Source organism: Polypterus senegalus, chromosome 8, assembly GCF_016835505.1.
Source record: "Polypterus senegalus isolate Bchr_013 chromosome 8, ASM1683550v1, whole genome shotgun sequence".
NCBI classification, from domain to species: Eukaryota; Metazoa; Chordata; class Cladistia; order Polypteriformes; family Polypteridae; genus Polypterus; species Polypterus senegalus.
Window position 1 is genome coordinate 178,665,010 of NC_053161.1, and position 26,934 is coordinate 178,691,943.

The following is a 26,934-nucleotide window of genomic DNA, read 5'->3' on the forward strand; positions in this document are numbered from 1 at the left end:
TCACAGTCAATGTTTACGTTGTTGTGAGGCTGCAGCAGCCAATAACCAGCAACTCGATAATAATGGAGCTCCGCCCAAAATTTACGCAAAAGAACAAGGCGGGGAAAGTGACATCACACACGGAAACGCTAAACTTTCCTAGAGCGCATACTTAACGCGGCGTCTTTTACAGAAAAGCAAAGGGCACGGAGGTGAGTGAACGAAATTTGACTGTTTACTTTAAAATATGGGGACGGAATGTTTGAGCCAAGCGGTGCATTTACGTCCATCGTCTTTCCTTTGTCTTTATCTCGGGGGCCGATCGAATTCTCCGGTGAGCTGTGCGTCCTCTCCGCTCGCTTCGGTCACAGTCCCCACACTTCTTCTCCTACTTCTGTGCGTACAAGTTAAAGTCGGCTCGGTGCTCCGTAAGAGCGAGAAAACTAATGTCATGAAATTAAAAAGAATATGAAACGTCATCAGACCTATGACACATCGCTCAAAATTATGGAGGAATATTTCGGACAAAAATAAATAAATGCGTAAATAAAAGTACTGTGAAATGTGAGCATAAATAAATAAATGTGTCATGAAATGAGAGCATAAATAAATAAATGTGTCACGAAATATGTTTTTCGCTGCTTATTTATTTATTTCATTTTGTCCTTAACATTCCTGCAAACCGTCATGAAATACGACTTGAAATAAAACTGTCACTTTCACTCGTCAAAGTTGAGAGGGTGGGCTCTAACACGCCCTCTAGTTACTGATTGGTGAATCGATAGCACAATAATTAATTAGAAAAATGCTTACTACTGCCGATGAAATGGATTCTGCCGAAGATATTACGTATTTCAGAGAGAGAATTGAAGATTTATCGGAAGAAATTACAATGTTGGCGGCCCTTTTAGATCCCGATTTAGATTTAACTATTTTTGAAATTATCGAAGAACAGGTGGACCGGACTCTACTACACTCCAGTTCAGGTGACGCAGTTCCCTGCTCTGGACGTCCATCCTTTGACATTCCAGCTGAGTCAATAGAACACCTTCTGTTATGCGGTTTAAAAGTACAACAGATTGCAGATCTATGTGGTGTATCGGAGAAGACGATCACAAGGCGAATGAGCCAGTTTGATATACGGTAAGCTGCACCGGCTGTATTAGTTTACAGTGGGTACGGAAAGTATTCAGACCCCCTTCAATTTTCCACTCTTTGTTATATTGCAGCCATTTGCTAAAATCATTTAAATTAATTTATTTCCTCATTAATGTACACACAGCACCCCATATTGACAGACAAAAAAAAAGAATTTTTGAAATTGTTGCAGATTTATTAAAAAAGGAAAACTGAAATATCACCTGGTCCTAAGTATTCAGACCCTTTGCTCAGTATTTAGTAGAAGCCCCCTTTTGAGCTCATACAGCCAGGAGTCTTCTTGGGAAAGATGCAACAAGTTTTTCACACCTGGATTTGGGGATCCTCTGCCATTCCTCCTTGCAGATCCTCTCCAGTTCTGTCAGGTTGGATGGTAAACGTTGGTGGACAGCCATTTTTAGGTCTCTCCAGAGATGCTCAATTGGGTTTAAGTCAGGGCTCTGGCTGGGCCATTCAAGAACAGTCACAGAGTTGTTGTGAAGCCACTCCTTCGTTATTTTAGCTGTGTGCTTAGGGTCATTGTCTTGTTGGAAGGTAAACCTTCGGCCCAGTCTGAGGTCCTTAGCACTCTGGAGAAGGTTTTTGTCCAGGATATCCCTGTACTTGGCGCATTCATCTTTCCCTCGATTGCAACCAGTCATCCTGTCCCTGCAGCTGAAAAACACCCCCACAGCATGATGCTGCCACTTCACTGTGGGGACTGTATTGGACAAGTGATGAGCAGTGCCTGGTTGTCTCCACACATACCGCTTAGAATTAAGGCCAAAAAGTTCTATCTTGGTCTCATCAGACCAGAGAATCTTATTTCTCACCATCTGAGTCCTTCAGGTGTCTTTTAGCAAACTCCATGCGGGCTGTCATGTGTCTTGCACTGAGGAGAGGCTTCCGACAGGCCACTCTGCCATAAAGCCCTGGCTGGTGGAGGGCTGCAGTGATGGTGGACTTTCTACAACTTTCTCTCATCTCCTGACTGCATCTCTGGAGCGCAGCCAAAGTGATCTTTGGGTTCTTCTTTACCTCTCTTCCCCGGTAGCTCAGCTTGGCCGGACGGCCAGCTCTTGGAAGGGTTCTGGTCGTCCCAAACATCTTCCATTTAAGGATTATGGAGGCCACTGTGCTCTTGGGAACCTTAAGTGCAGCAGAAATTTTTTTGTAACCTTGGCCAGATCTGTGCCTTGCCACAATTCTGTCTCTGAGCTCTTCAGGCAGTTCCTTTGACCTCATGATTCTCATTTGCTCTGACATGCATTGTGAGCTGTAAGGTCTTATATAGACAGGTGTGTGGCTTTCCTAATCAAGTCCAATCAGTATAATCAAACACAGCTGGACTCAAATGAAGGTAATCTCAAGGATGATCAGAAGAAATGGAAAGCACCAGAGTTAAATATGAGTGTCACAGCAAAGGGTCTGAATACTTAGGACCAGGTGATATTTCAGTTTTTCTTTTTTTAATAAATCTGCAACAATTTCAAAAATTCTTTTTTTTTGTCTGTCAATATGGGGTGCTGTGTGTACATTAATGAGGAAAAAAATTAAATGATTTTAGCAAATGGCTGCAATATAACAAAGAGTGAAAAATTGAAGGGGGTCTGAATACTTTCCGTACCCACTGTATATAACATTTGATACAAATGTTTCCTGAATAGAACAATGAAACCGATAACAAAGCATTAAATAGAATAAAGAACAACAAACCAGAGTAAGATACTAAATTCAATACTAAAAGAAAAAGCCTAACAAATAACCTAATTTGTGATATAACAGAAACACAAATTATCCTGAGCACCTGGACAGGGAGGTAAACTGAAAGAAAGGGCAGAATGTTTAGTTAAGTTAAAAGCCTTCTTAAATAGATGAGTTTTAAGTTGTTTTTAAAAGAATGAATGGAGTCGGCTGATCTAATTAATTTCGGGATGTCATTCCAAAGTCTGGGTGCTATGGAGCTGAAGGCCCTGCTGTCACCCATAGAGTGTAGATTAGTGTGGAGTTCAACAACATTACCATAATCGGAGGACCTTAGTAGGCAAACAGGAGCAGAGTGGTTTAGAAGGTCACTGATGTAGTCCGTTGCAAGGCCCTTTAAAGCTTTGTAGGTTGTCATTAGAATTTTATATTCAATTCTGTAAGACACAGGGGGCCAGTGAAGGCGAAGCAGGATGGGTGTTATGTGCTCACTGCTGTTGGTTTGTGTCAGGACTCTTGCAGCTGAGTTTTAAATAAGCTGGAGGTGTGATAGAAGATTAGAAGGGGCACCTGCCAGTAGGGAATTACAATAATCCGTGAAAGGGAGCGAAGGTGCAAGTGATGCAGGTCCCAAAAGCTCGCTGATTCCAGAAGATCACTTGAAACTAGAAATGGCCTACTCCTCGTAAGCCGGAAGCATCAGCTGTAACCCCGTGGAGAAATAATGACACCAGAGAAATATGGTAATAAAATGAGATGTATGTATTTAACTTGTTTTAAAAGGTAATATTCATTCCCAATAATACAATGTATAGTCAGGTATACATACCTATTCTGGCCAGAGAGAAGTCAAGGGACATCACAGCTGAGTGGGGGAATGCTGACAACCAGAAGTTCCATCTGGCAGAATATTGACGTCACAGAGATGTTTCTGACTTCATGTTGGAACCTCGTCATTATGACCACTCGCATATTTACGTATTCATAGAATTCATGTCAGATGTGGACAACTACCACATGGGCTGTGTGCCAACATCTTCACCTGTTCTCATCATTTATGGCTTCTGCAGACTGTAGCTCTGTTTTGGTCCGGCAGACATCAACACTTTTGAAAATGACCTACTTGTGTGTCGTTCACACGTTTTCTGCCCATCTCGCTAGCCTGCACCTTGCAGTTGTCATTTGTACATCTTTCTGCCAGCTTCTCTTTTTCAGCTGAATTGCATGGCTTTAAAATCAATTTCATAGATTATATTGGCGCAAAATAACCTTCTTGCTACAGGAGCTGACCTTATTACGAGGAGCAAACCATTCCACGATTTAGAACCAGCCACCGCAAAGGAACAAACTGCACACATGGGACCTTAAGTAATAGCTTAATGTGAAAACCTCAGCTGCCTGGCTGATAAGTATGGAACAAGAAGTTCAGCTAAGTACTTTGGCGCTGACCCATGTTATTAAAGTTTACCCTGTAACTAACAAGGAGCCAATGAAGAGAGGCCAACACCAGAGTGACGTGATCCATTTTTCTATTGCAAAAAAAGTATGTATTTAGACTATATGTCCAAAAGTTTGGGGACACTTGACCATCACACGTTTATGAGCACGTTGGTATGCCATTCCAAAACCATGAGCATTAATGGTTCACCCCACCTCCAAAGATTTCACTCTTCTTACCACCAGATTTTTCAGTGTGTCTATTGGGAATTTGTGCCATTTGTGAGGTCCAGTGCTGATGTTGGAAGAGACGATGTGGCTCATGGTTACCAGTGGTGTTCAGAAAGGTTGAGGTCAGGCGTTTGTGTAGGACACCCAAGTTCCTCCCTGGACAGTCATTCTTGAACACAAAAGGGCCTTCATGAAGTTGAAGCACCCAGTTGTGTGCTTGTGCACTGTAGCATTAACATTACCATTCACTGGGACCAAGAGGACTCGTCCAGACCCTGCCATTATCCTTCCTCCACCAGACTTTACAGTCCAGAAGGTGGTGTTCTTCTTGCATCCACCTAAACCAGATTGGTCCATCAGGCTTCCAGATACTAAAGCTTGATTGATCACTCCAGAGAACATGTTTCTACTGCTCTAGAGGCCGATGGCAGTGTAATACACAGCACTCCAGTCAACACTTGGCATTGCGCACAGTGGTCTTAGGCTCGGCCATGGAAACCCATTTCATGAAGCTTTCCATGCACAGTTCTTCTCCACAGGGTGGTCCAGATCTAATTGTGCAGATCCAGATCGTCAGGATGACTTTGATTTATGCAGGGACGATTCCAGTTCAGCGTGAAGACGATTCTTCATGTCGTAAGTTCGCACACTTCTCGATGGTCCGGGATTTTTCGGGTGATTTTCTATGTAATAAACTTAATAAGTTATAGCGTAATGAAATTTGCATAATTACATCTGGACCACCCTATAGATATTTCTTCCAGAAGCAGTTTGGGACTCAGTTGTGAGTGATCCCACACAGGAGCGGCCATTTTTGTGATTTTCGGCCTTCCTTGCCTAACCACTTCATGACTGAGCTGTTGTTGATCCTTGATGCTTTCACTTCACAATTAAAGCACTTTCAGCTGAGCAGGACAGATCTAGGAGAGCAGACATTTCACATACTGCGTTGTGGCAAAGGTGGCATCCAATGACAGTGCTACATTCAAAGTCACTGAGCTCTTCAATATGACACAATGTGTGTCAGTAGAGATTGCACAGTTATGTGCTTGAATCGATGGACCTGTTAACAAAGGTACAGCTGAACTCAAACATGTAGAGGAAGATCCACCTACATTTGTTCATATTTTGTGTGTGTGTATGTGTGTGTGTGTATATACAGTGGGTATAGAAAAGAATCCCCCCTTTTGAAATTTTCCCATTTGTTTTTCTTTACAGCCTTAAATGAACACACACACAAAAATATTTCTTCCCGGCTTTACTTACTCAATGCAATCTGTAACATCCAAGTGAAAGATATCACAGCTACAGTGCAGAAGAATTAAAAAAAATAAAAAACAGGACCTACTGAGATGAATCATCCCCCATGTCAATGTCATTTTGTTGAACCCCTTTTGTTTTAATGACAGCCTTGAGTCTGCTGATTCTTCTCTATCAGCTTTGCACATCTAGATTGAGCCAACTCAGTATTTGCCCCCAACTCTTCTTTACAGTTTAACTGTTCAAGTTCGGTCATATTGGATGGTGTGCGTTGGTGGTCTGCTATCTTCAGATCTTTCCACTGATTTTCAGTGTGATTTAGCTCTGAGCTCAGACTGGCCACACCAGGACATTCACAATTTTCTCCTTCAGCCACTGTGTGGTCAGCTTTGCTGTGTTCTTCAGGTCATTGTTGTGTTGAAAGGTGAACATTCTGCCCATCTTCAACTTTCTGGCACAGGGTAGCAGGTTTTCCTCCAGAATTTGACAGTATTTTGCCCAATCCATTTTTCCTTCTACCCTAACGAGAGCCCCAGGCCCCCCACAACAGAATGCTGCCACCTCCATGCTTTACTGTAGGTATGGTGTGTTGTGGCTGGTAAGCTGCATTGGTATCGAGGCCAAATAGTTTGACCATAAGACCTTTTCCCACTTGGCATCAGAATCTTCAAGGTGCATTCTGGCAAAGCTGAAACAAGCCTTAATGTGGACTTTCTTGAGAAGTGGCTTTTTCCTTGCGACCCTCCCAAACAAGCCAGAATTGTGGTGCGCTTGTGAAATTGTTGTCACATCCACCCAATGACCACTCTGTGCCATCAGATCCTGTAAATCCTTCAAAGTGGCCATTGGCCTCTCGGTAGCCTCTCTTACCAGTTTCCTCCTTGCTCTTCCATCCATTCTGGAGGATCCAGGGAGGGTCCTAGTTGTACCAAACACATGCCACTTCTTTATGATGGACTTTACTGGGCTCCTTGGGATTGCTAAAGCCTTTGAGATGTTTTTTTGTCTCCATCTCCTGACTTATGTCCGTCCACAACTCTATCCCTGAGACCTTTTGAAAGTTGGCTTACCACCCATAGTTCGTTGTTTGCTATCAGTTGCTCTACTGAGCAAGAAAATGAATGCTTCAGGAACAGCTTCACTAATCACACTCATTACAATTGATCACAGGTGGAAGAAAGCCAGGAACCACAATGGAAATGGTGGGCACTTACACCTGATTGAGTTTAGGAGGGGTTGATCATTTATTAATCTCAGGATTTCTTGTTTTTGATTTTATAAAATTCTTCTGAATTGTAGCTGTGATATATTTCACTTGGATGTTAGAGAGTGCATTGAGTAAATAAAGCTGGAAAAAATATTAGTCTGTGTGTTTTTCATTTAAGGCTGTAAAGCAAATTTAATGGGAATATTTCAAAGGTGGATACCCACTGTATATTTTGTGTATATATGTGTGTGTATGTATGTATGTATGTATGTATGTATATATATGTGTGTATAATATATATATATATATATATAATGGTAAATAGGGAGTGCTCTCGCTCCCTTGAACCTCTGTCCACGACTCCAGATACCAGGTAAAAGTCCCAATAATGACTTTATTTGAATGCCACAGTGCACAAAGCACACTCTACACCACAATATTCATTTAACTCACAATAACACACTAAACCAATCCTCCAGCTCCCAGACGCATTGCCACCCTTCCACCCAGCTCAGCTCCCCGTCTGGGAGCTCCCACAGTCCTTTTATATCTCCTGACCCGGAAGTGTTCCTAATTCACAGTCCATGTGACTCTCAATCACTTCCGGGTCAGGTACAAATTCTTTTCTTCACCCCGGAAGCACGTCATTCCTCTTGTCCACTTGTGCTTCCGGGGCATAGGGAAAATATCCATTGCTCCTCCCTGCAGCGTCCTCTAGTGGCCCCCATGGCATCCAGCAGGGCTGTGCATAAAAACTCCATTGTCCATCATGCCATGCTGGTCTTCTGGGGACCTCCATGCTGCAAGGAGGGCTCCACCTGGCGGCTTGGGGGTATTGGTCGGGATAAACGGGCGGCCATCCTCCACAATATATATATATATATATATATATATATAAAATATACACACACACACACACAGACACAGTAGAGATATATACTTTTGCCTCTTCTTGTATTGTCACATTTTTACTATCGTTTAGGGGTCTCCAACTGAAGGGATCAACAACAGGAACTTGAAATGTTTTGGGTTCTTTTTTTTGTTTTTTTTTGTTTTTTTTTCTCTTTAGTGAATGCAAATTCCTTTATTTTTTTTTTAATATTCACAGAGTGGAAGAAGCAGCCATTTCCTGTAACTCTTAGATGGATGTGAAACAGGAGATGTACCAGACGGACATGTTGGACATGGAGTTAAAGACTGTAAATATTAAGGAGGAAGAAGTCTTCAAATGGGAGCATGTTCACCATCAACAGCAGAGTTTGTGTATTAAACATGAGGACTGGGAACTGGAGACCGTGAGCATAAAGGAAGAGTCTGAGGAGAAGCCTGTCATTAGTGATATGGAAAAATATGAAATTATAAACAGAGTCAAGAAAGAAGACCTTCAGGCAGAGTCTGTCTGTCAGTCTTTGGGCCAAGATGAAGGTGTTAGTGGATTAGTCTTCTTTCACAGTAGAAATTGCCCTGTTCAGGAGCGTTCTGTCAGCATGATGTCTGATATTTATTTAGACTCAACAACCGAAATATCAAGAGGAACATCTAAAGGTCATCCATCCTGTACCAATCAGATGGGAGAAGGTAAGTGGAAAGGAAAACTCAATATACAAGGGGGACTAAAATGTCAACTTACTCTGATTGAAATTTCAGCTATTTTTATTTAGCCAGATTTTTTATTTAACTTTATTAAACCAGATTGTTTAATGGAATCTTGGAAAGTGAGAGGATCCCTGAGGAGTGGAGAAGAAGTGTACTTGGTGTCAATATTTAAGAATAAGGGGGATGTGCAGGACTGTAATAACTACAGGGGGATACAATTGGTGAGCCACAGCATGAAGTTATGGGAAAGAGTAGTGGAAACTCGGTTAAGAAGTGAGGTGATGATTAGTGAGCAGCAGTGTGGTTTCATGCCAGGAAAGAGCACCACAGATGCAATGTTTGCTCAGAGGATGTTGATGGAGAAGTTTAGAGAAGGCCAGAAGGAGTTGCAGTATGTCTTTGTAGACCGGGAGAAAGCATATGACAGGGTGAGGAGAGAGGAGCTGTGGTATTGTATGAGGACGTCGGGAGTGGCAGAGAAGTATGTAAGAGTTGTACAGGATATGTACGAGGGAAGTGTAACGGTGGAGAGGTCTGCGGTAGGAGTGACTGAGGTTGTTATTACATCATGGATCGGCTCTGAGCCCTTTCTTATTAGCAGTGGTGATGGACAGGTTGACAGACAAGATTAGATAGGAGACCCCGTGGACTATGATGTTTGCTGATGACATTGTGATCTGTAGCGATAGTAGGGAGCAGGTTAAGGAGACCCTGGAGAGGTGGAGTTAGGCTCTAGAGAGAAGAGGAATGAAGGTCAGTAGGGAACAAGACAGAATACGTGTGTGAATGAGGTGGGAGGTCAGTGGAATGGTGAGGATGCAGGGAGTGGAGTTGGCAAAGGTGGATCAGTTTAAATAAAACTGGGATCAACAGTACAGAGTAATGGGGATTGTGGAAGAGAGGTGAAAAAGAGAGTGCAGGCAGGGTGGAATGGGTGGAGAAGAGTGTCAGGAGTTGACGTTCTTAAAAATGAAGTTGGATTTTAAAGGTTGTCTTTGTTATCCCCTTTAGTTTTTTTTTTAATAATTATAACTAAAAATGTTCTTCAGTGGTTACTTTAAGCTAGTCCCAATATCAATATCATTATTGACTTCAGCTGAGGGTTTGCAAGCTGTATGACACCTGAGCAGTTCTTAGATAATGCAGGAGGGAAACACACTCTTAACAGACTGGCTAAACTTGTATCTGCCTGCTTAGCTTCATGTCAGTCTGCCTCATAGTGCTGCTGTGAGACTCCACTCTTATCTCTGTCACAAGCCATCTACTAAAGCAGATGGCCTGCTACTAGTTTGGACTGACCAGGACTGAGGTGGTAATAAGAGTTGGCAGATGTACAAAAAAAAAAAAGTGATTTTATTATTCCACGAGTTGAACTGAGGGTAGGAACACAATGGGTGAGAAAGAAGATTTTTGGAGTGAGTTGAATGAAGTGATGAACAGTGTACCCAAGGGACAGAAAGTGGTGATTGGCCTGGATTTCAATGGACATGTTGGTGAAGGGCACATTGGAGACGAGGACATGATGGGTAGGTATGGTGTCAAGGAGAGGAATGAAAGAGGTCAGAGGATAGTTAATTTTGTCAAATGGATGGACATGGCTCTGGTGAATACATATTTTAAAAAGAGGGAGAAACATAGGGTTACGTACAAGAGTGGAGGAAGATGCACACAAGTAGATTACATCCTATGCAGAACAGTTGATCTGAAGGAGATTGAAGACTGCAAAGTGGTGGCAGGGGAAAGTGTAGTTAAGCAGCATAGGATGGTGGTCTGTAGGATGATTTTGGAGATCAAGAAGAGGAAGAGAGTGAGGGCAGAGCCAAGGATCAAATGGTGGAAGTTGAAAAAGGAAGACTGCAAGGTTGAGTTTAGGGAGGAGGTGATACAGGCACTGGGTGACAGTGAAGAGTTACCAGACAGCTGGGAAAATACAGCAGATGTAGTAAAGGTGGCAGCAAGAAGAGTGCTTGGTGTGACATCTGGAAAGAGGAAGGAGGAAAAGGAAACCTGATGGTGGAATGAGGAAATACAGGAGAGTATACAGAGGAAGAGGATGGTAAAGAAGAATTGGGATAGTCTGAGAGATGCAGAAAATAAACAAGAGTACAAGGAGATAAGGCACAAGGTGAAAAGAGAGGTGGCGAAGGCTAACGAAAAGGAGTATGATGAGTTGTATGAAAGGTTGGACACTAAGGAGGGAGAAAAGGACTGGTGGGCTAGATAGAGGGACCGAGCTGGGAAAGATGTGCAGCAGGTTAGGGTGATAAAGGATAAAGATGGAAACATACTCACAAACGAGGAGAGTGTGGTGAGCAGATGAAAAGAGTACTTTGAGAGGCTGATGAATGAAGAGAACGAGAGAGAGAAGAGGTTGGATGATGTGGAGATAGTGAATCAGGAAGTGCAACGGATCAGCAAGGAGGAAGTGAGGACAGCTATGAAGAGGATTACAAATGGAAAGGCCGTTGGTCCAGATGACATACCTATGGAAACATGGAGGTGTTTAGGAGAGATGGCAGTGGAGTTTTTAACCAGATTGTTTAATGGAATCTTGGAAAGTGAGAGGATACCTGAGGAGTGGAGTAGAAGTGTACTGGTGCTGATATTTAAGAATAAGGGGGATGTGCAGGACTGCAGTAACTACAGGGGAATAAAATTGATGAGCCACAGCATGAAGTTATGGGAAAGAGTAGTGGAAGCTCGGTTAAGAAGTGAGGTGATGATTAGTGAGCAGCAGTATGGTTTCATGCCAAGAAAGAGCACCACAGATGTGATGTTTGCTCTGAGGATGTTGATGGAGAAGTTTAGAGAAGGTCAGAAGGAGCTGCATTGCGTTTCTGTGGACCTGGAAAAAGCATATGACAGGGTGCCTCGAGAGGAGCTGTGGTATTGTATGAGGAAGTCGGGAGTGGCAGAGACATACGTAAGAGTTGTACAGGATATGTACGAGGGAAGTGTGACAGTGGTGAGGTCTGCAGTAGGAGTGACTGAGGTTGGGATTACATCAGGGATCGGCTCCAAGCCCTTTCTTATTTGCAGCGGTGATGGACAGGTTGACAGATGAGATTAGACAGGAGTCCCCATGGCCTGTGATGTTTGTTGATGACATTGTGATCTGTAGCATTAGTAGGGAGCAGGTTGAGGAGACCCTGGAGAGGTGGAGATATGCTCTAGAGAGGACAGGAATGAAGGTCAGTAGGGACAAGACAGAATACATGTGTGTGAATGAGAGGGAGGTCAGTGGAATGGTGAGGATGCAGGGAGTAGAGTTGGCAACGATGGATGAGTTTAAATACTTGGGATCAACAGTACAGAGTAATGGGGATCGTGGAAGAGAAGTGAAGAAGAGAGTGCAGGCAGGGTGGAATGGGTGGAGAAGAGTGTCAGGAGTGATTTGTGACAGACGGTTATCAGCAAGAGTGAAAGGGAAGGTCTTCAGGATGGTAGTGAGACCTGCTATGTCATATAGGTTGGAGACAGTGGCACTGACCAGAAAGCAGGAGACAGAGCTGGAGGTGGCAGAGATAAAGATGCTAAGATTTGCATTGGATGTGGCAAGGATGGACAGGATTAGAAATGAGGACATCAGAGGGTCAGCTTAAGTTGGACTGTTGGGAGACAAAGTCAGAGAGGCGAGATTGCGTTGGTTTGTTCATGTGCAGAGTAGAGATGCTGGGTATAATGGGAGAAGGATGGTAAGGATAGAGCTGCCAGGGAAGAGGAAAACAGGAAGGCCTAAGCGAAGGTCTATGGATGTGGTGAGGGAGGACATGCAGGGGATGGGTGTGACCAAACAAGATGTAGAGAACAGGAAGATATGGAAGAAGATGATCAGCTGTGGTAAGGAAAAAGAAATAATACTGTGGAAAAAAGCCATATGTAACAAACCTAAATATCAACATAAATAGACTAGGAGTGGTATATGTTTTGAGACTGTCACAAACGCACAACCTGATGTTGCAATCATGTCAGTCCAGCGCACACTTTTTTTTTTTCTGTTGCTTGTGCATGAGTCCTTCTGATCGACGTTGCCCATTGTATTATTGTAGGTTACCATAGCATATGAATAAGTGACTTCCACATTTCCCTTGACATGAATGTTGACACTTCCTGCACTGTAAACAATACCTTGGGGGCTAGTGTCTTTCTTGTCCTTTCACTTAATCGCTGTCATTTAACCTTTTTTGCCACACACCTACTTGCAACACTCTGAAGCTTCACGTGATCAAATTCACCAGGTATACCGCATTGGGTTGACCGTCCAGTGCTGTATGCATCAGTTGATGACGGATTCACACTGCCACCACTATTGCTTGATTCAACTAATGGTTCACTGTTGGTTTGTTCTGAAACTGGCTTTACAGTTTTTTTTTTTTGTGTGTGTGTAGGCTCCACCCACTCATGAATATTGATGAGTTACCATAGAGTGGCAAAACACATAGAAATATTCATCCCTTTTTTCTGTTGCAGCATGATGTTATTTCATCTACAAGATGGCAGCAGTAGGCCGTCCCAAGAGTTGTGTGCGCTGAACACTGTTTGTTTATTTTATCATTACAGCTTATCCCAAGACACACTTGGGTTTAACAGAGAATTCTGTTTTTATATAGAATTCTAAGCCCAAGAGAGTCATGGGCGTTAACACCAAGGAGATTAAGCCCTGCATTGTATGACTGCCAATACTAATGACAGTTTGGGTATCTATGTGATGGATAATAGCACAATGTTAAAGCTCTCTTTATTGTTAGTGTTTATGTTGCCTTCAGAAAGTATTCAGACCCTCTCATTTTTTTACATCTTGCTATGTTGCAGCCTTGTGCTAAAATCACTTACATTCATTTTTCTCTCGACAAGCAACGCTTCATATCCCAGAATGACAAAGTGAGAGTAGGATTTTTGGAATTTTTGAAAATGTCAAATTGACACATCTATTCAGACCCTTTTCTATACACTTGAAGTTTGGCTCAGGTGAATCCCATCCTATTGCTCATTAAGATTTTCATCCATCCATCCATTATCCAACCCGCTATATCCTAACTAGGACGCAAGGCAGGAAATAAACCCTGGGCAAGGTGCCAGCTCACCGCAGTCATTAAGATTGTTCTATTCTTTATTTGGAGCCCACCTCTGTGAAGTTCAATTGACAGTTCCAAGTTCCAGGTGTGAAAGTCCCACATTTGATCCAAAAAAAGGGGTGAGGTTGAAGGAGTTGCTAGCAGAGCTTAGAGACAAGATTGTGTTATGGCACAGAGCTGATGAAGACTATAGCATTGGAGGTTCCCAATGCCTCCACAAGTCATAAATGGAACTACCACAGCTCTTCTTGGAGCTGTCCCAACTGAACAATCTTTAGGGAAGTAAGTACGTCAGAAAGGCGTTCGTCGATCTAGGCTATACAAAAGCCTTTCCTCAGTAATAAACTCATGAAAGCCCACTTACAGTTGTGAAAATGGCACACAAAGGACTCTCCAACTCTGAGAAACAAGTTCAGTATTATGTCTGGAGGAAACCAGAAACCGGTCATCACCTGTGCAATGCCTTTAATGAAACCTGGTGGTGACACAGTTGAGAGAAAGCTGAATGGAACAAAATATGGACACATCCTTAAGAAAAACCTGTGGATATCAGGTTGGGGTGAAGGTTCACCGTCCAATATGACAAAGCCAAGGCAACACAGGAAGGGCTTTGGGGACAATTCTTGCATATGTGCTTGAGTTACCCCACCAGAGCCCGAACTTCTCTGGACAGACCTGAAAATGGTTTTCCACTGATGTTCTTCATCCAACATGACAGAGCTTGAGGGGACCTGCCGAGAAGTAGATCAGAAAAATCCCCAAATCCAGGTGTGCTAAGCTTGTTGCGTCAGACTCGACAAAACTTCTCTCTGGAGTCAGTGCCAAAGGTACTTCAGTGAAGTGCTGAGTAATGGGTCTAAATACTTGTGACCATGGGACATTTCTGTTTTTTCTTTTTTTTTTATTTTCTTTTTTAATAAATCTGTTGTCTGCGGTTGGCTGGTGCCCTGCCCGGGGTTTGTTTCTTGCCTTGTAGTTAGGATATAGCAGGTTGGGTAATGGATGGATGGATAAATCTGTTGTAAGAGGCAGCCGGCAGCGCAATCCGGTCGGGATGTCCCTGAGATGGAAGGATTGGGGAAAGCAGCTTTTTTAGGACATTGCCTCCCCCAAGACGCTAGAAGGCAGCTTCCCTGGATTGCAGCGGTGCCCTGAATTCCTGCAGGGCGCTATGGGACATGGGGTTTCACAACACAGCCCTGCTGGGTGCCACCAGGGGATGCTGTGGGAAGATGGTGGGATTCGAAGTTCTCACCTAGCCCCAAAGTACTAGTGGATCACAGAAACCCCAAATCACATCCTGGCTGATCAAAAACCTGAATTCTCCGTCAGACACAGAAGTGCTGGCAGGTCACATGGACAGAGGAGCAGAAGCACTTCTGGGTTAAGGACTATAAGAAGGACTGCTGAAAACCCAGCAAAGGGGCCAGAGTCGGGTGGACGGTGGACAAAGCTTGCTGGGAGGTGTGGAGGACACACAGAGAGTGAGAATTGTAATTATTATTGTATGTACTTGTGTTATTGTGGCTGTGGTGCTTGGAGAGCACAGTTCAAGAAGAAAAAGAAATTAAAGATCTTTTACCTGATGTCCTGAGTGTCTGCCTGCTGGTATTAAAAGGACAACAGTGCCACCTCGCATACACACTGTCAAAATTCCAAAAATCCTGTTATTGCTTTGACATTCTGGGATATCAAGTGTTGCGTGATGAGAGAAAAAATGAATTTAAACAATATTAGCCCAAGAAGAAACTGTGAAAAAAGTGAAGGTACTGAGGCGCGATTCTCAGAGGGTGATCTGGTTCGCAGGACCCTCATTGTTTAGGTCCTGAGTGGCTCGACCAGGCCAAGGGGATGCCCACATAACACTGACAGATAGAGGGCCATTTCCGGAGGGTGGGACCGCCTTTCTGCCTGGGGGGTTGCCAACCAGGATCACGAGCTGTTTCATCATGTGGTGGGTGCGTATACCAGTGCATGCTCCCCGACCTGACCTGAATATATTTTATATTGTGTTATAGAAAAAGGCACCGTTTTGTTCACTTGAATAATGGAAGTACTTTCAACAAAATAAATAGGGTTTCTGTTTCTGCCATGGTATCGAATATTGTAAAATTTCACTGATATTGATATCAAATACAAAAATTCCAATAGCGCAACATCCCTAATGTTCATTTATATCATTGTTCAATTCTGCATGTCTTCTGCAGGTATAGAGGAGAGTCTCAGCTTTCCCTCGTCACCTTTGGTTCAGACTTCATTTCATGGCAAAGCACAACAGTCAGCGTTTGATGGAAACCTGAAAATCTGGACATCTGGATCAGAGGTTTTGACACCAGACTTTTTGAAGTTCAGTTCTCAACCTGACAGGAAGCAAACAAGAACGGACACCATTATTACCCAACACAATGGGGGTCTGGGCCCTTTGTACATCTATCAAGAGCAAATGAAAAGTCTGAAATGCAAATCTAACAAAGGCAATTGGTCAATCCAACCAAGTCAAAAGCCATACCTTTGTTCCGAATGTGGGAAAAGCTTCTCTGTCAGGAGCCACCTGCAAACACACTGCAGAATTCACACTGGAGAAAAGCCATATGGCTGTTCTGAATGTGGAAAACGATTTTCAGACCGGAGCAATTTTCAGGCCCACATGAGAATTCACACTGGAGAGAAGCCATACGTCTGTTCTGAATGTGGAAAAAGTTTCTCACAGATCAGCCAGCTTCAGACCCATAGAAGAATTCATACTGGAGAGAAACCATATAGCTGTTCGGAATGTGGTAGCAGATTCAATGACAGGGGTAGTCTTCACAGACACTCTCGAATGCACACTGGGGAGAAGCCACATGGCTGTAGTGAGTGTGGCAAAAGATTCTCGCAAATGAACCAGCTTAACACTCACACCAGGATTCATACTGGAGAGAAACCATATTGCTGTTCGGAATGTGGCAAATGTTTCTCTGACAGAGGAAGCTTTTTTAAGCACTCCAGGGTTCACACAGGAGAAAAGCCATATGGCTGTACTGAATGTGGCAAACGATTCTCTAACAGGAGCTGTCTTACCCGCCACATAAGCATTCACACAGGTGAAAAGCCATATTGTTGTTCTGAGTGTGGGAAAAGATTCTCTAGTAGTGGCAGTTTTCGGTATCACCAAAGAATTCACGCCAGAGAGAAGGAGAAGGCCTAGAAGGAGAAAAGCTGGTCTTAGGCAAAGGGGAGGGGGATTTTATAAAGATGCTGCAGTACTAAGCTTATCAGCTTGTTGGGTGCTGTGCCTGGACTGGGCTTCCTTCAATTTTTTGATCTAACCAGACTGTATTCACAAGTTATCCATTTCTTACAAATTGTTTGTCTCATAGATGAGCCAAGTGCCATTTACTGCTATAACATCTCATCTAGTCCCATCATTGTAAAATAATCGAATCGCCCCCTTGCTCAGATGTAGTGTTGTCCTTGTAGTGCTTTCAGAACAATCTGCGTCCCGCACCATTATGAATGGAGAGAGGTCATGATAAGGGATCTCTGTGGTTTGGGGTGGTGTTGACATGTTGCATGTTAATTAGCACATATAAGTAAGAATTTCACTGTACTTTACAGATGGTACAATATTAAACCTATGAAATTATTTTGTAGGCACACTCTCTTTTCCTTAACTGTGAAAGTTTTCTTTCTTATGTACAAACTCGCATAGTTCTATACAGCAATCAATTAACCCTGCCCACATTTTAAGCTGACCCACTGGAACTAGAGTCATTATTTTAAATTGACGATATAACAATTTTTATCGATACTTTCACTTTAATTAAATTTTTTTGAATTGCCGCTGTGAAAATCTATTTGTTGACAGATCTCCTAATTCATGAAATATATTGAATGGTTGTTCCCACAAAAGTGTAAATGATTAACAGTTTGTTTAGATCAGGGGGTTCCCAACTCCGGTCTTGGAAGACCACCATGTCTACAGGTTTTCATTCTAACCATTTTTTTTTAATGAGTGACCTGTTTGTGCTGCTAACTAACTTCTTGTGAATTCATTTTAAGATTTGTTCCCCTTAATTTTTTCATCATTCCTCTGAATTTCTTCATTGTTCCTCTGAAATTTTTCATTTCTTTCCTTAAATGGCACCCAAACAGAATTGAAATGTGAGGTGAGTGAGCCAGCAGAAGACCAACTAAGTCAGGGCCACAAACTCCAACCAATTTCACTCCAGCCAGTTGCGTCATTAGGCGCCAATTCTTGTCGTTAATTACACTCGTCCTGTAATTCCGTGGCTTGTTGCTGCTCTCATTGTGCAATAACAGACATTTCCAAAATTCTTGACTTTATCTTTTTTAACAACACTGCTAAAATGTTTGTGGACCTGAGCAGATCGCCATTCCTGAGACCTCCATGTTTCTTTATTTTCAGATATTGTATGATGGACACCAGTTGTTTTGGCTTATTTTGTATCTCATTATTGTTTGGCTGCTAATGAAGGGAAAAAGAAACGAGTCTGAGTCTTCAAGAGCAAGTCAATTAAAAATTACTTCAAAAGAAGTTAAATTAGCATCAAAAATCGGTCACTGATTAAGAAAAGGGTTAGAATGAAAACCTGCAGCCATGGTGGTCTTCTGGGATTGGAGTTGAGGATCCCTTGTTTAGACATCCTTTTGGTAAGTAGCATTAAGAAAAAACAGTTCGATTCTTGATAATTTGTAATCAACATTACACTGGGACCAGAGAGAACACACACAGTTCTTTGCAAGAAAATAAGATCTTATTTACTGTAGGCTACCATCTCATGGTGGGCATGATGAACTGTGGCAACCAATTCTGTTCCTTTAGGCAGAGTATTCAAGGTGTTGATTTGTTTAAGTGATTCTTCTCTAATTGGGATTTGGTTAATTTGTGCATGTACTAATTCCTATACAGCAAATCAGTTGTATAGTTTATCAATGGTTGAAGATTTCTTGAAGCTTGCAAGAACTCATGGTATTTATGCAGAGATCCGAATTTGACACACATTAGTGGATTCTGGTATTTTCTGAATGAGCTCCAATTACCTCACCAGTCTGGAAGTATTTTATGCTAACCAAAGGTAAAACACATGCAGTGTACAACGCAGGCAGGGAAGAGTTGCAATAAAAGAGCTAAACAACAAATATCTTCCAGCACTTAAAAAGACCTCATCCTTCCCTCAAGACAAGTAATCAAACAGCTAACCAGGGGCCTCATGTATAAACGGTGCATACGCACAAAAATGTTGCATACTCCCATTTTCACGTTCAAATTGCGATGTATAAAACCTAAACTTGGCGTAAAGCCACGCACATGTCCATGGTAGCTCATACCCTGTCATACAAAAGATCTCCTCTCGGTTTTGCAAATTGGCGGCACCCAGCGTTGAATCAGTGCTGCTGTTCCTGTGTGGTTACCCTTTCTGTTTTAGATCCACATCCCTGATGCGGCTTTATAAATACACTGAAATTAACCGCATATTGTTCATTAGTTTAAGGCATCCCATCGTAATTAGCCTGTAACAATATAATGGTCCATAGAATGGTCAAATATTCCAAATACCATAGCTGCTTTAGCGTTGTTACTCTCACTGCACCTTCTTCTTATTCTTCTTCTTTCAGCTGCTCCCATTATGATCCCAATGATCCACAGTGAATCATTTTTTGCCATATTACTCTCACTGCACCACTCAGAGTATTTATATCACTGTATCTGAGTGTGAATCACAGCAGCAGCTGATCGGAAAGAGAATTATCAGTATACAGCTTCAAGCACACGCTGCCTCAGCCATGCTGTCTATTGAACTGCCCCCATACGACAAACGTTTTAAAGCCTTTCCTGTACGGACCTTGCGGTTCAGAAACAGTTTCATCCCAAGAACTATAAATGCACTCAATCAATTGCACCTTGTAGAACTGTTTGTACTTATAAGGACAATCACCTCACTCTAAACTTGCACTACAGTTATAATATCTCACAACCTGAGCCACTTTATAAAGTGTGTATTTACATATGATGACGATATCATTTTTAAGATGAAATGCAGCAAAATATGTTTACATAGATAGATACTTTATTAATCCCAAGGGGAAATTCACATAATGCAGCAGCAGCATACTGATACAAAAAAAAATATATTAAATTAAATAGTAATAAAAATGCATGTAAAAACAGACAATAACTTTGAGTAATGTTAGCATTTACTCCCCCGGGTGGAACTGAAGAGTCGCATAGTGTGGGGTCTCCTCAGTCTGTCAGTGGAGCAGGACAGTGACAGCAGTCTGTCGCTGAAGCTGCTCCTCTGTCTGGAGATGATCCTGTTCAGTGGATGCAGTGGATTCTCCAAGATTGACAGGAGTCTGCTCAGCACCCGTCGCTCTGCCGTTGCAAACTGTCCAGCTCCATCCCTTCAATAGAGCCTGCCTCCCTCACAAGTTTGTCCAGGTGTGAGGCGTCCTTCTTTATGCTGCCTCCGCAGCACAGCCACTGCATAGAAAGGGCACTGCCACAACCTTCTGGTAGAACATCTGCAGCATCTTATTGCAGATGTTGAAGGACACCAACCTTCTAAGGAAGTATAGTCAGCTCTGACCTTTCCTACACAGAGCATCAGTATTGGCAGTCCAGTCCAATTTATCATCCAGCTGCACTCCCAGGTATTTATAGGTCTGCACCCTCTGCACACAGTCACCTCTGATGATCACGGGTCCATGAGGGGCCTGGGCCTCCTAAAATCCACCACCAGTTCCTTGGTCTTGCTGGTGTTCAGGTGTAAGTGGTTTGAGTTGCAGCATTTAATAACTCTTTGATTAGCTTCCTATACTCCTCCTCCTGCCCACTCCTGATGCAGCCCACAATAGCAGTGTCGTCGGCAAACTTTTGCACGTGGCAGGACTCGAGTGTATTGGAAGTCTGATGTATATAGGCTGAACAGGACCGAGAAAGTACAGTCCCCTGCGCGCTCCTGTGTTGCTGACACAATGTCAGACCTGCAGTTCCCGAGACGCACATACTGAGGTCTGTCTGTAAGATAGTCCATGATCCATGCCACCAGGTGTGAATCTACTCCCATCTCTGTCAGATTGTCTCTAAAGCGCAGAGGTTGGATGGTGTTGAAGGTTCTAGAGAAGTCCATAAACATAATTCTTACAGCACCACTGCCTCTGTCCAAGTGGGAGAGGGATCGGTGTAGCATATAGATGATGGCATCCTCTGCTCCCACCTTCTCCTGGTATGCGAACTGCAGAGGGTCGAGGGCGTGGCGGACCTGTGGCCTCAGGTGGTGAAGCAGCAGTTGCTCCATGGTCTTCATCACATGTGACGTCAGAGCAACAGGCCGGAAGTCATTCAGCTCACTAGGACGTGATACCTTTGGGACTGGGGTGATACAAGATGTTTTCCAAAGCCTCGGGACTCTCCCCTGTTCCAGGCTCAGGTTGAAGATGCGCTGTAGAGGACTCCTCAGCTCCAACAAACAGGCCTTCAGCAGTCGTGGCGATACTCCATCTGGACCCGCTGCTTTGCTGGCACAAAGTCTCCTCAGCTCTCTGCTACCTGGGCTGCTGTAATTGTGGGTGGGGATGTCTCACCTATGCTGGTATCAGCAGAAGGATGGTTGGAGGATGCAGTACTCTGAGGTGAGAGTGGGTTAGGTGGTCAAACCTGTTAAAGAAGTTGTTCATTTGGTTTGCTCTCTCCACGTCTGTCTCGATGGTGGCACCCGCTTCAAGCTGCAGCCAGTGATGATCTTCATCCCATCCCACACTTCCTTCATGCTGTTATTCTGCAACTTCTGCTCCAGCTTTCTCCTGTACTGCTCCTTCGCCGCCCTGAGCTGGACTCGAGTTCCTTCTGCATGCACTTAAGCTCATGCTGATCACCGCCTTTAAAAGCCCTTTTCTTCTGGTTCAAAAGACCCTTTATGTCACTTGTAATCCATTGCTTGTTGTTAGCATAGCAGCATACTGTTCTTACTGGAACTACAATGTCCATACAGAAGTTGATGTAATCAGTTGTGCAGTCAACAACCTCCTCAATGTTCTCACTATGTGATCCCTGCAGGATATCCCAGTCTGTAGTTCCAAAGCAGTCTCTCAGAGTCTGCTCTGCCTCAGGGGACCACTTCCTGAATGAGCGTGTGGTTGTAGGTAGCTCTCTCACTCTTGGTTTGCATTGAGGCTGAAGCAGAACCAGGTTATGATCTGCTTTCCCAAGCGTAGGCAGCGGGGTGGCGCTGTATGCGTCTTTACTGTTTGCATACAGTAGGTCAATACTTCTGTTTCCCCGGGTGTTACAGTGCACGTACTGGGAGAAGGCAGGTAATGTTTTATCCAGTGTTACATGGTTAAAGTCTCCAGCAATTAGCACAAGCGCCTCAGGGTGCTGTGTTTGTAATTTAGCAACTGCGGAATAGATGACGTCACTTGCTACCTCCGCATTCGCTCCAGGGTGGATGTAAACAATAACAACAATGACATGTCCAAACTCTCTGGGCAAGTAATAGGGATGCAAACTTACGGCCAACAGTTCGATGTCCCTGCAGCAAGTGGAGATTTTAACATTTGCATGTCCAGAGTTGCACCATCTTGTATTGACATAGAGAGTGACACCTCCTCCTTTCTTCTTCCCACAGGTAATTGCGTCTCTGTCTGCTCTAACTGTGCTAAACCCGGGTAGCTCCACGTTAGCATCTGGGATGTTAGTTGATAGCCACGTTTCACTAAAACACAGCAAACTGCATTCTCTATAGATCCTGACATTTTTCACCAGTGCAGCTGGTTTGTCAATCTTATTTGGTAGTGAGTTCACATTTCCCAGGATCACAGAAGGCACTGAAGCTTTGTAGCGCCACTTTCTTGCTAGACGCGTGGCTTTTATCTTAGCACCGGCTCTGCTGCCCCGATACTACCATCTTATCTTGTCAGGTAAATAGGGAACCACACCGGCGAGCACATTTGTTCTCAGTGCTTGAAGTTGACTACTTGAATAGACGAGTCTCGGTGTGTAAAAATCCATCAAGTAGTAAAAAGTGTCCATGGAACAAGTCCACATAAAAGAAAGTGGTAGGAGTTTAACAGTGAAATAAAGAAAATAAAGAAAAATAGATAAAAAGGTAGAAAGATAAAGACTTTAAAGATAAAGTCTTACACAGAGCTGCTGGAAAGGCTGCCACTCGTGTTGGCGCCTGAGTCATATTTTATTATATTATACAGTTAAATGTTAATATCATTTAAATAATCAATATTGTTAATAATTAAACGTGAGGACACGGTGGCGCAGCGCTAGCTAGTTCACGGATTGTTCCTGCCTCGCGCTTTATTCTTTGTGCTAGCGAGAAAAGGGAAGGATAGATGGATAGAACGATTAAACACGTACTATGAAAATATTTCAATATTCCTTAAAAGTTTTGAAGAATTGGCATTCTAAGCTTACAGATGGCTTAACGTCTATTACAGAGCTGATTGTTTGGCGATTGGGTATTTGGAGAAAGAAAATGACAGGAATTGGGGGTTAGTATGTTTGAAAGAGACAGTACTGCTGCAATAAATTATTTCATCAAAGGTCGCACATGGCGCAGCAAGTATCTTGCGTGAGGCATGAACAATCACTGCACCACCGTGTTCCCATGTTTAATAACATGCTTTAACTCCCATCATCATGAAAATGATATCACGTATACATCTCAATATTTTTAATTATTCAGAGAGCTGTAATATCACGAATGTAATGGATTCTGTGACCTGTCGGAGGAAGAGAAAGCGCAGAAGCATGTAGTGATTCACGCACATAGAGCACATAGAAGATCAAATACAAAACAAAGCATTCAACATGCTACTTTAGTTACGATGGGATTTGAGAAACTAGTAAACTTAACGATTTTAAGATGAAGTTTATGATCTTCTACTTTAATGACAAAATAAAACTACGTGATTAAAGTGGAAATTTTAAGATTAAAGTTGACATTTCAAGCTTTTTTCTCACTGGGCCTATGTTTTTTCCTTTTATCTGAACCCTAATAAAATATCATATGACACTCAGACAGTGGGCTATGACTCGCCTTTTCACGGCAACTTTGATATCTGACAACTTCTTTTTTATTTCGGGCACTGTGTGACTTTGTCAACTTGAGCTTTCGAGTTTCTCTGACACTCTATGTCACTTGATCAACTTCCTTTTGTTGTTTATACCACTGTTTAAACCAACACATAGTACATTTTCTTTGTCTTCACTTGGTATTTGCTGAAATTCTTCTATCAATTGCTTTTGCTATTGTGTTTTCACAGAATGCTGAGTTTAAGGGCTATTTATATTGATTTGCATATTTAAAGAGGCATAATTCTGGGAGGAGTTTGGGAAGTGGCAGCAGGCGTGTGCATGTGCGTTACTTTTCACACTGACCGGGATTTATGGAGGGGAAGAACGTGGAAGTTGGCGAACGCACAGATTTATGCATTTGGATTTTTTTGTGCATACGTAAATGTCTGCTTTTGTCCTTACGCCATGTTTTAGTGTAAATTCTATGCACGCCGTTATGCATGAGGCCCCAGATGACTGAGAAAGCTGCTAGTGCAAGGATTTACAAATTGGGGGGCTGCTGTGGGAGGGTTTGTGGCAGCCCTGCCAAGGCTGACATTCTTAAAAATGAAGCTGGATTTTAAAGGTTGTCTTTGTTATCCCCTTTAGTTTTTTTTTTTTTAAATAATTATAACTTAAAATGTTCTTCAGTGGTTACTTTAAGCCAGTCCCAATATCAATATCATTATTGACTTCAGCTGAGGGTTTGCAAGCTGTATGACACCTGAGCAGTTCTTAGATAATGCAGGAGGGAAACACACTCTTAACAGACTGGCTAAACTTGTATCTGCCTGCTTAGCTTCATGTCAGTCTGCCTCATAGTGCTGCTGTGAGACTCCACTCTTATCTCTGTCACAAGCCATCTACTAAAGCAGATGGCCTGCTAGTAGTTCGGACTGACCAGGACTGAGGTGGTAATAAGAGTTGGCAGATGTACAAAAAAAAAAAAAGTGATTTTATTATTCCAAGAGTTGAACTGAGGGTAGGAACACAATGGGTGAGAAAGAAGATTTTTGGAGTGAGTTGAATGAAGTGATGAACAGTGTACCCAAGGGACAGAAAGTGGTGATTGGCATGGATTTCAATGGACATGTTGGTGAAGGGCACATTGGAGATGAGGACATGATGGGTAGGTATGGTGTCAAGGAGAGGAATGAAGAAGGTCAGAGGATAGTGAATTTTGCCAAAAGGATGGACATGGCTCTGGTGAATACATATTTTAAAAAGAGGGAGGAACATAGGGTTATGTACAAGAGTGGAGGAAGATGCACAAAGGTAGATTACATCCTATGCAGAACAGTTGATACTGAAGGAGATTGAAGACTGCAAAGTGGTGGCAGGGGAAGTGTAGTTAAGCAGCATAGGATGGTGGTCTGTAGGATGATGTTGGAGATCAAGAAGAGGAAGAGAGTGAGGGCAGAGCCAAGGATCAAATGGTGGAAGTCGAAAAAGGAAGACTGCAAGGTTGAGTTTAGGGAGGAGGTGAGACAGGCACTGAGTGGCAGTGAAGAGTTACCTGATGGTGGAATGGGGAAATACAGGAGAGTATACAGAGGAAGAGGATGGTAAAGAAGAAGTGGGATAGTCAGAGAGATGCAGAAAGTAAACAAGAGTACAAGGAGATAAGGTGCAAGGTAAAGAGAGAGGTGGCGAAGGCTAAAGAAAAGGTGTATGATGAGTTGTATGAGAGGTTGGACACTAAGGAGGGAGAAAAGGACCGATTGGCTAGACAGAGGGACCGAGCTGGGAAAGATGTGCAGCAGATTAGGGTGATAAAGGATAAAGATGGAAACATACTCACAAGTGAGGAGAGTGTGTTGAGCAGATGGAAAGAGTACTTTGATAGGCTGATGAATGAAGAGAACGAGAGAGAGAAGAGGTTGGATGATGTGGAGATAGTGAATCAGGAAGTGCAACGGATTAGCAAGGAGGAAGTGAGGACAGCTATGAAGAGGATGAAAAATGTAAAGGCCGTTGGTCCAGATGACATACCTATGGAAACATGGAGGTGTTTAGGAGAGATGGCAGTGGAGTTTTTAACCAGATTGTTTAATGGAATCTTGGAAAGTGAGAGGATGTCTGAGGAGTGGAGAAGAAGTGTACTGATGCTGATATTTAAGAATAAGGGGGATGTGCAGGACTGCAGTAACTACAGGGGAATAAAATTGATGAGCCACAGCATGAAGGCATGGGAAAGAGTAGTGGAAGCTCAGTTAAGAAGTGAGGTGATGATTAGTGAGCAGCAGGTTGGTTTCATGCCAAGAAAGAGCACCACAGATGTGATGTTTGCTCTGAGGATGTTGATGGAGAAGTTTAGTGAAGGCCAGAAGGAGTTGCATTGCGTTTCTGTGGACCTGGAGAAAGCATATGACAGGGTGCCTTGAGAGGAGCTGTGGTATTGAATGAGGAAGTCGGGAGTGGCAGAGAAGTACGTAAGAGTTGTACAGGATATGTACGAGGGAAGTGTGACTGTGGTTTCTTATTTGCAATGGTGATGGACAGGTTGACAGATGAGATTAGACAGGAGACCCCGTGGACAATGATGTTTGCTGATGACATTGTGATCTGTAGCGATAGTAGGGAGCAGGTTGAGGAGACCCTGGAGAGGTGGAGATATGCTCTGGAGAGGAGAGGAATAAAGGTCAGTAGGAACAACACAGAATACATGTGTGTAAATGAGAGGGAGGTCAGTGGAATGGTGAGGATGAGGGAGTAGAGTTGGGGAAGGTGGATGAGTTTAAACACTTGGGATCAACAGTAACGAGTAATGGGGATTGTTGAAGAGAGTGCAGGTAGGGTGGAGAAGAGTGCCAAGATTAATTTGTGACAGACGGGTATCAGCGAGATTGAAAGGGAAGGCCTACAGGACGGTAGTGAGACCGGCTATGTTCTATGGGTTGGAGGTGGTGGCACTGACCAGAAAGGAGGAGACAGAGCTGGCGGTGGCAGAATTAGAGCTGCTAAGATTTGCATTGGATGTGACGAGGATGGACAGGATTAGAAATGAGGACATGAGAGGGTCAGCTCAGGTTGGATGGTTGGGAGACAAAGTCAGAGAGGCGAGATTGCGTTGGTTTGGACATATTCAGAGGAGAGATGGTGGGTATATTGGGAGAAGGATGTTAAGGATAGAGCTGCTAGAGAAGAAGAGAAGAGGAAGGCCCAAGAGAAGGTTTATGGATGTGGTGAGAGAGGACATGCAGGTGATGGGTGTGACAGAATAAGATGCAGAGGAC

General features: G+C 43.1%; 1 protein-coding gene across 1 annotated transcript in view; it reads left to right on the forward strand.

The window, feature by feature from the left end:
- The first annotated feature begins 108 nt into the window (after window positions 1-108).
- The window catches only part of LOC120534731 (zinc finger protein 271-like), a 58,605-nt gene continuing 31,779 nt past the window's right edge, over window positions 109-26,934 (forward strand). The window contains exons 1-3 of the mRNA XM_039762315.1: window positions 109-191; window positions 8,064-8,533; window positions 15,834-16,807. Of these exons, the coding sequence (XP_039618249.1) occupies window positions 8,098-8,533; window positions 15,834-16,807 (1,410 nt within the window). The 5' untranslated portion in view covers window positions 109-191; window positions 8,064-8,097. The remainder of the gene's footprint in view (window positions 192-8,063; window positions 8,534-15,833; window positions 16,808-26,934) is intronic.